General features: G+C 44.3%; 1 protein-coding gene across 3 annotated transcripts in view; it reads left to right on the top strand.

Annotated features, from left to right (window-relative positions):
* LOC133109952 (basement membrane-specific heparan sulfate proteoglycan core protein-like) overlaps window positions 1-16,119 on the top strand; it is a 96,989-nt gene that overhangs the window by 54,313 nt on the left and 26,557 nt on the right. For all 3 annotated transcript variants that reach the window (XM_061219736.1, XM_061219738.1, XM_061219737.1), the window contains exons 28-36: window positions 118-245; window positions 955-1,041; window positions 7,382-7,440; window positions 8,164-8,231; window positions 9,211-9,351; window positions 10,160-10,351; window positions 14,993-15,085; window positions 15,394-15,483; window positions 15,866-16,096. In XM_061219736.1, the coding sequence (XP_061075720.1) occupies window positions 118-245; window positions 955-1,041; window positions 7,382-7,440; window positions 8,164-8,231; window positions 9,211-9,351; window positions 10,160-10,351; window positions 14,993-15,085; window positions 15,394-15,483; window positions 15,866-16,096 (1,089 nt within the window). The remainder of the gene's footprint in view (window positions 1-117; window positions 246-954; window positions 1,042-7,381; window positions 7,441-8,163; window positions 8,232-9,210; window positions 9,352-10,159; window positions 10,352-14,992; window positions 15,086-15,393; window positions 15,484-15,865; window positions 16,097-16,119) is intronic.

Raw genomic sequence — 16,119 nt, forward strand, 5'->3', positions numbered from 1 at the left:
TGAGCCCCCCGGAAGTTAGCCTGCAGTGATGTGACTCTGAGGAACATCTTCTGGAACCTTCTGAGCTTTGTGCTAAGGAAGGTCCTCAGCCCCTGTGACCGTATGATGTTTTCCCAGGAATGCCTTCACAACACAGCGGGTCCCAACTGTGAGCGCTGCATGCCCGGGTTCTACGGTGACCCCAAAACTGACGGGGTGTCGGCCTGTCAACCCTGCCCCTGCCCCGGCATCTCCCCCAACGACCAGTGAGTGTACCCTTTCCACTTAATCCCAGGACCAAATGTTTTAGGCAAAACATTTTAGCATTGACAATCAGGATGGCACTTTCTCTACAGTGTCAGTTCAGTCTTAATTGGTGAAGGTACTATTATGATCAAGTATTACTGGGCTTTATTTGTGAATTCCAGTTATGCAACTGATGTATTGCCCCGAAGGTGGACATTGGCAAAGCAGGACTTAACCCTTTAATCTATAATCTATACTATAGCTACTTAACCCTTTCAGTCCCAAGCCCAATATGAAGTGGCTCCACCCATATCCCAAAGGGGTTTTGGCTTTGGTTGAGAAAGTTGAGAAAATTTAGCAGTGTTTTAATAAGGGCCCAAAACAAAAGTATATAAACACTTACATTACATTATTGGCATTTGGCAGACGCTCTTATCCAGAGCGACGTACAGTTGATTAGACTAAGCAGGAGGCAATCCTCCCCTGGAGCAATGCAGGGTTAAGGGCCTTAATCAAGTGCCCAACGGCTGGGCCGATCTTATCGTGGCTAGAACCACCGACCTTGCGTGTCCCAGTCATTTACCTTAACCACTATGCTACAGGCAGCTCAATTTTACGGTAGTTACGCTCCACCCCTGGGCTGAAGGGGTTAATTGTATGAAGTTAATTATGTTAATGCTCCGTTCACAAAGACAGACAGGGTTGACCCATGCTAGCCTGGTTCCACAGGTACTCCAAGCAGTGTTACCTGGACTCAGACAACCAGCCCACCTGTGACAGCTGTCCCCCTGGCTTCACCGGGCGTCGCTGTGAGAGGTAAGGCTGCAGTCCGCCCTTTGCTCTCAGGGGTGTGTGGGGGTGCAGGTGAGCCTCATCGTTCTTCTTCGCTCTGCGGGTGAAATGGCGGTTAAAAGCATGTCCGTTACTGTATGTGCTGCGTTACTGTCTCACTGTCACTTGCCATGATTGGGTGATCTCGGGAGTCTGGTATGGGAGAAGCAAACCTCAATCAATGCCACCCATTCCACAAAATCTTTGTGTTGGGCTCTCTTCTCTCTGGAAGCTTTTCTCTGTAAAAATGATCTCATAAATAACCTTGTTGATTCGCTTGATTCAAAAGCTGCTTTGTGGTGCATCCAGTTGCTTCGGGCTGGGCAGATCTCACTGACATGAAAGAGGTTTTTTCACATTAAGGAGTTTTTTCCAAGGAGGGAGAGAGTGTTTTTGGCGAGTGAGAAAACAGTTCTGCGAATGGTTGAAGTTGACGGAAAAGTTATTCAACAAGTGAAGTGAATAGCTTGCCTTTGTGTAAAATTGCGTTAATGGAATTCTGATAAAACATTTTAAAGACATTTGGCAACTAGTGTCTGTTTTGTTGCATAGATTAACCTCTGAAACTTTGTTTTTACCCAGTGAGAATTCTGTGAACATCTATAGTATTCTGTAATTGTATTATTTATCTATGATATTAAGGATTTATTCTGCAAATAGTTGTCTTACATTAGATAATAGAGCGGTCACAAGCTTTTGACCTCTTTATTTTTTCTGTAGAGCTGTTTTTATCAATTTGGTATTACCAGTGGACTTACTGTAAATATACATGTCCTCTGAAGAATTAGTCATTTTTGCTACGTCATGCAGCTACAGAATTTGCTTTGCCTGTGTTGCATGAGTTTTGGAGCTTTGCTGAACATTATGCTCTTGGGAAACGTTTTCTCTCCTGGCAGCGGTTTGCTAGTCCAGTGCAAATCAAGTCATGTTCTTATGTAACAAAATTCTATTAAATTCTATAAATTCTATTAAAATGACAATATAAGATTAGTGTGCTACAAAACAATATATGTAATTGAAATAAATATTTTTTCTGAAGTAAAAATAATTTTAAGGACTTCTGTTTTATGCTAAGATTCATTTTTAGAAACAGATTTACTTTGTATTTTCCACACAATAGAATCACAGTTATCTAATGGTGCTTCTATTAATACTAGATAGATTATTGTCTATCTATGTTCATATTTGCTATATGCATAAATTAATGTGCATTATGATAAAGTTTTATTGCATGAAAACATGATACATCTTCAGAATTTGACCTTTGACCTGCTGTTGGGATACGTGATTTGCATTTATGCCTGCGATGCGAAAACGTTGTTTTCTGGCATAAATGCAGTGGTGCTTTTTTCTGGGAATCAAGTCCTGTCTTGTGTATCTTTGCCTCCCCCGGGGAGTGGAAAGATGTTTGGGTTCCTGGCTGGTGAATGGACTGGGAAAATTTGTTCTAATTCAGCAATGTGTTGCGGAAAATTTTGCTGACTTGAGCTTCCTTGGTCTGTCCCTCGCCATGACTTGCTGGCTCAAAATATTTAAAAAATGAAGAAACACAACCTTGATCAAGTGCCAAGACGTGGAGACAAATGGAAAGCATGATGGTCTGATCCCAGTGGGCTGCAGCGCGGCTGTGTTCAACTTCAGCCTGGAGAAGAAAGTTGTGATGGACAGCAGCGGAGAAGGGAGCTTCGAAGAGGACGAAGATTACCCCAGTAACACGGTGGGCCCCGTGGACATTGGGGTTGAGAAGGTCCCATCCCGTAACCTGCTGTCCACGACCATGCACAGTCTCCTGCCCACCAGTGGACACACCACCCCCACAGCCCGTGTGACCAACGTCAACCTGATCCGACCCGGCCTAACCGGTCTGAACCGGACCATCCCGCGAGTCCCATCTCGCCACACGCCCAGCCCGGAGGCCCGGCACCACAGCTTCCAGTTCCTGCTGAGGTTGTCCATGAACAACTTCAACCGGCGAATGAGCATGCTGGAGAGCAACAGCTTTGACGTGAAGGAGAGCCTCCACGAGATGAGCCTGCAGCAGCACCAGCTCAGCTCCCAGCTCGAGAGCCTGGCCAGGATGCTGTCCACTGCCGACAAGGGCGAGAAGATCATGGAGCTCCAGAAGAACTACACCAGCATGGAGGGCAGGCTGAACCGGCTGGAGGGGAAGCTGGAGATCCTCATCGATGGGTTCACCGCCCTGGCGCAGGAGATAAACAAGCTCAAGCGCTCCAAGCACATCTCCCGCTCCACCAAGGAGCAGTACATCCCAACCCTCATCTCGACTGTCCCTGCCCCCGCCCTCGCACCAACGAGAGCCACCAAAAAGGCCCCGCTGATCACCACCACCGCAGCTGTGGTGCCCAGGAAGCGAAAGGCTTCCAGGATTATGCCAACACCCCCACAAAGGCCAGCACCTACCCGGCGTCCCGCTAAGAAGCCCAACACACCAACACCTACCCGTCGTCCCGTTAAGAAGCCCAACACACCACCCGCCCCAAAGTCGACTACAAAATCTCAGACCGTCAAAACGAGGAAAAAACAGGTGAAAAAACAAAAGGTGATGACACCTGTTACAAAACGCCCAGCTCCTGCAAAACTGCCCAAGAAAAAGCAGACAAGGACTATAAGCACAGGTAAGAGCAAAACCAGAGAAAAGGTCCCAGAGACAGTTCCCAAGACTTCAAAAGTTTCAAAAAATCATGTTGCCACTCCAAAGCAGACCATTCCCGTGACAAGCCGCAGGTACAATCGAGCCAAGTCAAAGCAAACTGGGAACACCATGGCTACCACTACATATCAATTGGTGCCTCCATCTCATAAAGTTCCGCTTCAACCATCCGATTCAAAACCTTCCAGGTCCAAGCCAGCTAAAAAGACCCCAAGCAAAAGAAAGATTCCTAATGTTGCGAAGAGCACTGCAAAACCCAATACAGGGTCAAAACGGGACAAAACCCGGATCACTACCCCCCTTGTCATTACAAAACCCCCTCTTTTGAATCGAAAAAGAGTGAGGCAAAATGACAAGGCGCCACCTACCACCTCCTTTCAGCTGGTCACACCATCCCATAAAGCCAAAACCCATTCACAACTTGTGACAAAGCCTCCAAAACAAATGTACACTTCTGCACCGAGCATTAAAAAGTACACCACTTCCACTACCTCAGCCAAACTGAAAATTGCTACCACTACACGCCCTGTTACTAAGAAAAAGAGGCGCCAGTCAAGGGTACAGAACCTTCTCGAGTTACTACAAGGAGACCACAGATCTAAAAAGAGACAGAAACCAGATTCCTCTATGCACATTGTTCTAGGAAAGCTAGCCATTCCAATTAAAATCATCCCTGATTATTGACCGGTCTAAGAAACGAATCAGTTTAAGGGACTCATTAATAGTTTAAATGACTCATTAAACCCAAGCTTGTCTTCTCGGTGTGCTCATGGATGACAAAAGACCAGCTCCACTCAACGCAAGCGTCAAAATAAATGCATTGTTTTTCATCTGTGTGTTTTTAATGTATATATCCTCGTCACCTTTACCATCAGGAATGCTAAAGGATTGTTCTGGGCTGAATTTGTATTCAGATGTGAACTTATTGTTTGTTTGAACCTGGGTGTTCCCATGCATTATTAAGGAAATTCGCATTTCAGTCCATTGTTTTTGGATCATAAACCTGTAGTTATTGTAGATCATCTTTGAAGATAGAATACAACTGTAAATACTTTACGCTCTTAGCGCTTGTCCGAAACCAAAAACAGACAGACAACTTGAAGTGAAGTAATTTATTCATCCAATCTCTCAACCACCATTAAATTACAAGAACATTTTATATCTTTGTACCAATTAGTGTACATTTTCTAGCGACAGAGTTTTAAAGAACATAAAGTAATTAATGTATGTCTGCAGTGTTGTGAGGTGCCCAAGGAATTCATCCATTATAAGTAACCAGTCATGTTGTTTCAGCTATGATATGACGTTGTTTACAGCATTGAGGCATTCTCTTGAAACGTGCAAAAAATGTTTTATATGTTGGTTGGACTACCTCAGAATTTAAAGTTGTAAGTGCTGTTTTCTGAAAGATTATGACCAAGACTAGAACCTGGCTGATGTTTGAGATTATAATTTATGTGTTCAATCTTTTCAGGGATTCCTAAAATGTAGTTTACAGATTGGGCATCTCAAACTTATTTACTTGTTTCATTAGCATTGATATTGGGGGGAGACATGTCATCCCCAAAATATTCATATGAATTGTTCCCTAGATTAGCTAGTATGCTTGTGAGGCTTGATATTTGTATACGTGAGACTAGGTGGTTTCCACCAAAGTTGAAATGAAACCGATGACTGTAATTGGATCGATCACCAGTCTGGAGAATCCATACATGTTGAGTGACATACTGTACGATTACATGCAAACGTGTGTGTCCACTCATTCTTTACCTGTTCTGGTCTGCTCTATGACCACCACAGACCTGTGTTAAATATGAATATGTCTTTGCAAGCAAGGCAGTCCGGACTGTCTTCCTGGTGCTATGTAAATTCAGTTCAAAGTTGCTTAAATTAATGCATATTATATATTTTGTATGTTGTGCTGGAGGACCATAAATTGTATCTTTTTTAATAAAAATGATTCATCTGGCTTTGAGGAGTGTGCATGTTTCTATACGGGTGGAATAATAAATACAGGAAAGTGATTGCTTATTAAAATACACATAAATTAGGACAGAATATGAATGCATCGTCCTGATCTGTTGTCCCTTGAGACAGATCCTAAAGCTGCGTAACGTAAAAGTAAAGAGTGGAGATGCTTAATATTATGGAAGCTTTTGCGTGAGTCACCACTCCTGGGGCAAAAATGGCAAGTGACGGCATTACGTTTTGAGTTCCATCCAAGTTTTTGTTGAGTTTTCAGCTTGGACAGCAGATGAAATACCACTGGAAGAGGTAAGACCCCCCTCCCTGTGAACACCTATGCAGTGGTTACAGTCCAGTGTGGCCTTGGCTTGGTGAAGCTCTGGGGACCAGACTCTTGCTTGAGTCTTGCAGTTCCTGTGTTCCTCAATTTTGTTTCACTGTCCTTGAATCATGGGAAGAGTTTCTGACTACTGGGCCTCTGAAATGGACCTTTCTGTTTGTTCAGCTTCTTGTCTTCTGTCCAGATTCCTTGCACAACTGTTGAAAGGGAATGTCTTAATTTTCTTCCTTAAAGGGAGTTTTTCTGTGCCGTAAACTAATAAACACATATTAAGTGGTGCCATTCAACTTCTATTCAACTGGCTGAAAATACTTGGCCGGTTGCCATATCTGCCCTTTTTCACCTGCCTGTCTTATGTGACTCTCATCTCCCTTTTACAGGGAAGTTTTCTATCTTGTATTGTTTTTTAGTTTGAGATAAATATTATCTGTGACTACATGGGAATAATTGGGATTCTTGTGATTACATGGGAATCATTGGGATTCTTGTGATTATATGGGAATAATTGGGATTCTTATGATTCGTCTAATTTTCTTTTCAAGGGTGTTGGCTTCTTGGGGCTTCCAAAAAAAAAAAAAAAAAAAGAAGCTTGGTCTGATCTCTGTCCTCGCCCTCCTTCTTTGCCTGAAGCACAAGGTCTTGTGTTGACTCGGTTTTTTCTGCATTTGATGATCAAAGCACATGTGGTATAAGTCAGCTTAGGGAACCAAAGGGATGTCAGCCATTTCCAGACATGTGGCTACATCCTCGTGTCTTCGCCTTGGAAGAGGCTTGTGATTTAATTGTGGTTTCACCGTGCAGATGAAGATGAAAAGCTGATGGTGGAGGGCAGATTAAGTTTTATTTGTGTTTGGATTTGTGAGATCCTGTGACAAATCTTGTCGGTACTCCGCTGATTAAAAAGGTTTAAAAAAAACGTCTTGGACGTGTATGACAAAACAGTTATTTACAAGGTAAATTTTAAGTGTAGGTTGTAAAGAAACAGATACAGGTATCACTTAAAAACAGCCTGTACGTAGATGATGTGCAAATAAAATTCTACTGCATGTTCTCTGCTGCTGTTCGGCCTTCAGGGGAAAGTGCTGTCTGTGTGCTGAAGTACAGCATATCCAGGCAGGATGAGTAACACTGCTATATTGCTAATGGGTACGGATGCTATCCAAGTTAGGTGTACAGTACAGTCTGAATCTGAGTGATGTATTTAAGCATAATTCATTCACTGAATTACTGAATTTTGTGAATGTGTGAAACAAGCTTACATAACTTCAGTATTCACAGCACTGAATTGATCAGGAATATAAGAGGTGTACAAGTTGAATCATGTTTTTTTTGTTTTGTTTTCATTCCAGATGTTCAGCAGGATACACAGGGAATCCACTGCTGGGTCTGTCCTGCACTTTTGCCAACGGTACCGTTTCCACACCATTTCCATCTCTGCCTGCGTTTGTGTAACTCTGTGGAGACAGGCCCCTGTGGACTGGCGTGCTCCACCTTCCAAACACAGCTCAGTTTTTCTGTCAGTCGCAGACACGGTATCAGAGGTAGAAAAAGAACAGCCATCCCCTCACCTTCACCTTGATCTGGCATTGTTGTTCTTGAGTCATCTTTAAAAAATGTCACTCTCTAAGATAATATAGAAAATAATGTTCTGTTAATGTCACGTTATTATCACACATTTGAATGGTCTCGAGTGAGGGTTATTAACCCCTCTGTGGTTTTATTATCTTCGCCTGTTTCAACCCAGAGAAGAGATGGTCTCACTTGGCTGAATTATCTTCATCATGCATGGGTTGGTGGGCTGGGGATTGTTCATGGTTGCTTAATGTGGATTACTTAATATGGATTTGCTTAATGTGGATTATTGAAAGCTAATTCAAATCAGGTGTGTAGCACCCGGTTGAAGTGAACGCCTGCTGACACTGCGGCCCGCAGGACGCGGAGTTGAGTAGCGCTGTAGGGACACTGAGCAAGGTCCTTAAGATGACTTATTTCACTAAATATTGTGTAAGTGAAGATTGCATGATGAAGTGCAGATGCACTATCAAATGGATATAGTCAATATGGAGGGCAGGCCTCTCTGACCTGACCCTCAAATCCCCCTGGATCTAATCTGGTTGCCCTTTGGCTGCAGGACACTGTGAAAGCTGTGATCGTAATGGAAGTGATGGCTGTGATGAAAACGGACTCTGTCTCTGCAAGGTAAACAGACATGAACACTTACCTACTGATGCTAATCTAATGCACAGATACAGGTGTGAGCACAGAGTCATGCCATGCACTTTGGTATTCTTTTGTTTTTATTTTATTTTACTTTTAATTTACATTTAATTCTATATAGTATGTATGGAATTTCTTTCCTATTAAAATATAGATCTGGTTGTGTTCATAATAAATTGTCTCAAGATTAGTATGAATTAATGATAATTGGGCATCTATATTGAGTTCTAAAAATATATATATTTAAAAGTATCATGACGTGAAACTCTGAGGTAACAAACTATTTTGTTACTTGTAAAGGTTTTGTTACTATTTTGCGAGCCACTATACTGTTATACTGTAGGACAATGAGGTTCTTCATCTAATTCTTATCCAGAGTGATCCCATAACATACACCTATAATGTCTATAACCAGAGAGACCTTTTTTAACTGAATTATTTTCCAAAAGCCATTCACTTTAAGCAAAAGCTTCATGCAACCACAGTAAAAGGTTCTACTGTTTGTGCTGTTGGAATATATTATTACTATGTAGAAGAAACAACCTTTAATTTGAGAATGCAGATGCACTGTAATTTAAGTAACATTAATTGCGTGTTAACTTTGAATGAATGGTACCCCCCACTACCTATGGATCAATTTCATCATCTTATAATAGTGTAACAGTGTCCTAAACAAGGTCCGTGACACCACCCCTGGGAGTACTGGTGTACACAGACCTCAAACTGTATGAGAGATGTGTACTCTCCATTATCTGTGAAAACTTTGAGGTCTACTGTTCATCCCAAAGGCAGCTGTGAATAAACTTTTCTTGTCGTCTCTTATGCACACATGGTCCTTCTCTTAATGAATGCAGATATTGTTCTACGTCTTCTTGTTTTCTGTTTGCTGACTGACACAGTTGTGTTTTGTTTGGGTGTTTTGTTTTTGGCAGTTGGTAAGACGGGTTCTGCTCTTTTGCAGGCACACACGCAGGGGCCCTCATGCTCTGTGTGCAAACCGGGCTTTTTCCACCTGAGCTTCAACCACAAAGATGGCTGCCTGCCCTGCTTCTGCATGGGCGTCAGTCAGCAGTGTCTCAGCTCCCCCTACTACAGACATACGGTGAGTCTGAGCAGAAGGAAGGCTTTTGTATGTATTTAACCCTTTACAAATACCGGCTTTTTGGAAAGCAAGTCACTGGTTACATCAGTTCCGTTAAGAATATTCAAATCACATTTTTATGAGCTCACACCTGAAAGGGTTAAAAACACCCATGTCATTCATACAGTGCATTGTGCCTACATTACCCAAGATGCTACTTTTCATTATTATTCCCAGAATAGATGGCCTACATACAAGACATTAAAAGAATAAAAGTATAAATACCACAAGTCTATTGAGGATACGACAAATGATTTAAGGCTGGTTGTGTAGCCTTCAGTTATGCTCCTTGAGGCAGCTACCTTCTATCCAGTTCACTTGTAAAGAAAAGTACGGTTATGTGTTTATGTAAATATTCTAGGCTCCAACTATAAAGCACTAACAGCCAGCTTGGCATATTTACATCTTCCTTTGCTGGTTAAAAACTGTCACTGAATTGTTTATGCAGGCATCTGCAATCTAGCGTGCAACAAAAACACACCTCCCCTCAAAACACGTCAGGATGGTCCCCCTTGTTCTGTGTTCCCCAGTGTTACAGTGTTACAAGGTACACATGCACCCTATAGGTACATATTGTACCGCTAGCCAGCAATATATAATTAATTTGTATCCTTTTTGTTGGAAAACGTACTCATTTGTACCCAGAAAGAACATTCCTGTACTCTCAGGCTAATTTGATCCTTGAAGAACAAAAATGTACCTCCACTTTTCCCCTCCAAACACAAGGGGTTGGTGCCCCTTGTTTTGAGCTGCGTTCCCTGCCCCTCAGGTGTCCTCCAGCTTCTCCCCGGGAGACTTCCAGGGCTTCGTGCTGGTGAACCGCCAGCACACCGACCGCGTGGCCACAGGCTTCACGGTGGAGGTGGCCACCGACGGCACCCAGCTCTCCTTCAGCCATTTCAGGAGCCTGCAGCCAGACCCCTACTACTGGCAGCTCCCCGTGGACTACCAGGGGGACAAGGTAGAGTGGCCAGCCGGAACCGGCCCTGACCCAAACGCTCACCTTCCTTTTCAGATAGACACGCCTGGCAGATACAGTGTGTGGCCCTTTTCCGAATGATCTGCACCTCAGTGCTCATGAAGTGTGTTCCTTTCACCCTCCAGAGCCCCTTTCCCCCTTTCTGGTCCCCTGTTTCCTGCCTCTGTGATCTCACACTGTCCTTTCTGTCTCATAAAAAAAAGGGTTTACTCTGAGTACTCTGCAGCAGCAACAGCAAGCGACATTCCTGTGACATACCAAGTGAACTGACATGAGCTCAACATAGCATATTCATGCCAAGTGAGCGCTTATGAATGTGCTATGTCGTGCTTAAGAAGGACTTGTATAGCTCTTATGTAGGGGCCATGTATGCCTTAAGAAGGACTCTGTATCAGGTGTGTTTCCACAGTTTGTCTCATATTCACTTTTAGAGGGAGGCCTTCTTTACCCGTATGAGGCGAGAACACAAGGTAAATCACACATGCAGGCTCGCCTTAACCGTGTGCTTGGGGTGGTACTGACCCTACAGTATACTGTACATCAGAGATTTGTTTGTTTTTAAGAAAATTATTTGTATTAGGTGAATTTTTACTCTGGTATGATTTGGAATATGTGCCTGAACCTAATTACACTACTTTTTATAACAAATGCAACACCTTCTTTGCATATTATACATTAAACAGAACAGTAGATCATCTCCTAATACTGGAGATCCAACCCTTTGTCAGTTAAACATTATTCATACTGGCACTTATGTCTTGGAGAACAAGTCATCATAAATGACTCCCGTATTCTGCAGTATGCATGTACGCTGATTAATTATTTGCTAATAAGGGACACAAAATAAGCCATAGTATGGTCGGTTTTGCGGTGGAGACGTCACTCTTTACGTTTGAGATGATTAACATTTGGTCGGCCGGGTAACCTCTTCACGTGACTAGAAAAACCTCCCATGGACTGAGGAGCAGCTGAGGAAGAATGTGACCTTTTGGAAGTTTTGGGATTCTGTGGGGAAGGGTGCCCATAGGCCTAGACAAGTCCAGAAGGTACTTGTGTGTTCCACATACTGTCTCGGTTTGTCTTTACAAAGGTCCAGAGGGTGCTGTGATATGGCATGGATTGTCACTCATAATGCAATTGTGTGGAATGAGACAGCACAGTTTAATGACACAATAAAGCTTTAACTAACATATCAAATCCTGTTATATGACCTCAAGCCAGTATAATTGGTGTGTGACGATTAAATATTTCCTCTTATCTGAAAATAATGTTCTTAAATGGCTGATAAGTGAAATACTGCATGTTCTGGACCAGGCTTGAGAGACCTTTACATTACATTACATTACATTACATTAATGGCATTTGGCAGGCGCTCTTATCCAGAGCAACATACAGTTGATTAGACTAAGCAGGAGATAATCCTCCCCTGGGGCAATGCAGGGATAAGGGCCTTGCTGAAGAGCCCAATGGCTGTGGGGATCTTATTGTGGCTACACTGGGATTCAAACCAACGACCTTGCGGGTCCCAGTCATGTACCTTAACCACTACACTACATGCTGCCCTAGATCCTCTCTAGTGCTGTCCTAGATACTCTAGAACACAGGTGTCCAAGCTTATGGGAAAAGGGCCGAAGTAAGTACTGGTTATTGTTTTAAGACAGCTGATTCTACTTATTTAGGTCTTGAATGAAGGCCATGAATAGATCATTAGTTTAGTCAGGTGTCATAGTACTGGGCTAAAACAAAAACTGAAGCCACATCAGCCATTTTCCGATCAGGTTAGCAATGAAAGGGTCTCAATGAATTTGTGGTTTGTTCTCCCTCCTGATCGTATAATTGTGGTACAGTATATGTGAGCATTATTAGTTTAAGCCTAGGGAAGGTGTATGGCAGCAAACATTTTTGATGAGAATGGCCTCTGAGTTCTTATCCTTCCATTTACTAAAGCATAGTTTAATCTAATTCTGCTTCATAGAGTAGGTATTTTGGTTTCATGGTTTGCCCGAGGACAGTTGAAGCCAGTTTCTGAACTGACAGTCAAGCCCAGTTTGTAATAGATGTCTGTAATGCTTCATAGCCCCCTGGCTTGCTCAGGAGAGGCACTGTGTTGCATGAGTCTAGACTGGCAGACTTTTAGGGCAGGTTTTGCATGCCTTCGTTGGTCCCACCCCTCTGCTTCTGTGAAGCTCTCTGATTGGCTTCTCTGAAGCTCACAATGATTGGCTATCCCCAATGTGACTCTGTCCTCCTCTTCTCAGTCTGTCTCTGAGGAGCAGCTGGAGGATGACACCTGGGATCTTACGTCCAAAAGCCCCAAAAAGCCTACCTGGGCCTCCCCCTCCGCCCCCTCAGGCCGGCCCTGCCCCTCTTTACCTCAGCGAGCCCCTGCCCCGCCCCGTCCTCCTTCATCTTCCTCATACTCTTCATCCCACTCTCACCGCCATGGCCCTCCGTCTCCTTCAGGACGGCGTGTTCCTGCCCCGTCCCTCTCGTCTCCTTCTTCCTCATCCTCCTCCTCATCTTCCTTTTCATCCCCCTCTCACCACTCTTCCTCACACATCCACCCCCCTGCTGAACCCTCCTCCTCGTCTTCGTCCCGCTCTCCCGACCGTGGCCCCCCGTCTCCCCCGTGTCTGCGTCGGCCGTCCCCTCACTCCCCCTCCCCCAACACCATCTCTGGGCCCAGCTCAGCAGTCCCTGGCTCCTCCCGCACACCTCCGAACTCCCAGGTACTGTACGTCATGACCCGCATGATCTACATCATCTACACTCAGACTTTATTAAGTAGACCTGTACACCAGCTTGTTAATGCAGACAATCATGCGGCAGCAACTAAATGCATAAAGGCATGCGGGGGTCAAGAGGTTCAGCTGTTTTTCTGACTAAATATCAGAATGGGGAAGAAATGTGATCTAAGTGACTTTGACCATGGAATGATTTGTTGGTGCCAGACAGGGTGGTTTGAGTATCTCAGAAATTCCTGGGATCTTCATGTACAACAGTCAAGAGTTTACAGAGAATGGTGCGAAAAACCAAAAACATTCAGTGAGCAACAGTTCTGCGGGCAGAAACATGATTTTAATGTTAAACCTCTTAGTGGATAGGCTACCGCAGCTAAACACTTAATAAGTAATAAATACCTAATAAATTGCTCACTGAGTGTATATGAGCTGTATGATCCAACCCTGTTACTGGAGGTCTACCATCCTGTAGGTTCTCACTCGAACCCTAACAAATTAGAGATCTTATTCAGCTGCTTCTTAGTAGAATCAAGTATACCAATTTAGGGTTGAAATGAAACCCTACAAGGATGACAGATCTCCAGGGGCAGGCTGTGGAACCACTGATCTTTATGACCTCCCCCAGGCTCCCAAGAGCATTCACAGAATGGAGAGCATGTTTGAGTTGCAAATGTATGTTTTTCTATTTTTTTGTCAATTTCTTTGACCAGGTATAATGATGTTATTACATAATTTCAGGGGTTATTAACGCAAAGGAACATGCATAAATAGTGAAAACGCTGTGCTAGACTCTGTAAGCTGTTCATCTGTGGCTTCACTGACTTCACTCACTCAACAGGAACCCTTTCCGTTATGAGACTCTTTGCTTTTATGCTACCAGACTATCTGCCTGTTTCTGTGTTTTTTCTTCTCTCCATGTCTGTCTCTTTCCTCTTTCCCTCCTTTCCTCTCTTTCTCTCCACACTGTCTCTCCCCTTCCCCCACTCTCTCTCTTCCTCTCTCCCCCACTCTCTCTCTCCTTCTCTCTCTCTCTCTCCCTCCCCAACTCTCTCTCTCTTCCTCTCTCCCCCTCCCCTCCTCCTCTACCACAGCAGTACTCTTTGGTCTACAAAGGGTTCAGCTTGCATCCTGAGGAGATCCTCTACTGGCAGCTCCCTTCCTTGTTTAAAGGGGATAAGGTAACCTTTGGCGTAACCCCGCAGTGTTCAGCTTTCCTTTATACCGCGGTAACTCAATCCTGCGGGCGTTGCCACGTTTCTTCGGGGGCAGCGGATCGGGCTATGGGCGTGGCAGCTTCTCTTCTCTCCTTCTGGCCCTCCCTCACCTTTGAGCGCGGGGCGAGCACCAACACGACGAGCGGAGGTAGCCAAGGAGACACGACTGCGTTTGCGCTCTGGAATCTCACATTCCATTCCCGCCGCTGAGACCTCGCCAGAGCGGCGGAGTGGAAGAGCAGCGCTTTAACCGCCCCGCTCGTGACCGGGCAGCTCCGCAACCTGCGCTCCGCGACCCCCCGTGACCCAGAAAATGCGCCTTAGCGTCTTTATCTGCATGGTCATTGCCCTTGTTGCTAAGCCCACATCATTATTTTGGCTACTTAACTCCATATGGTTATGAAACATGTTATAACAATTTGACCATAGTGATAGAACATTATGTGTCACATGTCTGGACTAAGCTAATTTGTATAAGCTGGTAATTCATGGAATGCATGTATTCTCCTGACGATAGTTATGATGCATTACGAAGCATTAAATTACGTATTGGTATAATGTTACCCAAAAGGAATATGTTCAGTAAAATGAGTAGAGCGATATAGGGTCTTCAGTGGGTGAAAGTGACACTGTAATTCAGGCTGTTTTTCTTCTTTTCTCCATGGTAGGTGGGCTCCTATGGCGGCCGTCTGAGGTACACCCTCAGCTACGTAATGAGTTCCAGAGGAACACACATCGATGACACTGACATTCAGATAATTGTGAGCACTGATATTTTGCTAATGTAGTTCAGTTTAAGCACCATGTTTAGGCGTACAAAGTCAATACCCCAGTCAGGAATTGAACCCCAAACCATTGAGCTACACGGCCAACCATAACCACTCCCTGGCCATTATACTGCACTACTGCCAATCGTCTTAATGTCACATTAGTGTCTGACAGCTTCTTTGCAGTAATGGGAAAGATGATTACAGATTCCAACAAGAAATTAGTATAAAATGTTTCATTGTGTGACACAAATGTCTATTTTTAAGGCTTTTCAAATGAGGAGTTATGTTTTGTGCTTCAGGGCAATGACATCACGCTGGTGGCTCGCCTGCCTTGGCCAAGGACACCGGGGGTACGACAGTCCCGCGAGTTTGAGATCATCTTCAGAGAGGTGAGCCTGCCGTATTTCTGCATTTCTCAGTTTGAAACTCATTAAATTGTGTTGTGTCTTTTAAAGGTTGTATTTTGGTGCTAGGACTTCATTGCTTCTGTTGTTGCTTCTCTTTCATTCTATGATGCCTTTTACATAATTTGTCATTTTACTCATGAAGGGCCTGATTTACTTTAGCAAGTGCAAAACCTTTCAGCCCCCACAAAACTAATAACACAACCAATGATTGGTGCAAAACAAACACAGTGACCAATCTCGTCATGTTCTTGGCTTAGTGTGTGCGAAATGGTTATGCCCATGTTAAAGGTCTTGATAAATCAGGCCCAAGTCGGAAGGCAGACCAGTGACAGGGATGACGTTCGTCTCTCCTCCTGCCGTGTAGGAGTACTGGCGGCGCCTGGATGGCATGCCCGCCACGCGGGAGCACCTGATGATGGTGCTGTCTGACCTGGAGGAGGTCCTGATCCGGGCCTCCCACTACACCAGCATGCTGTCGGCCAGCATCTCCGGCGTGAGCATGGAGGTGGCCCGGCCCACTGACACTGGCGGAGCCCCAGCCCTGGAGGTGGAGCAGTGCCTGTGCCCCCATGGGTACCAGGGCCTGTCCTGCCAGGTGAGACCAACTTTCACCACAGC

Source organism: Conger conger, chromosome 14, assembly GCF_963514075.1.
Source record: "Conger conger chromosome 14, fConCon1.1, whole genome shotgun sequence".
NCBI lineage: Eukaryota > Metazoa > Chordata > Actinopteri > Anguilliformes > Congridae > Conger > Conger conger.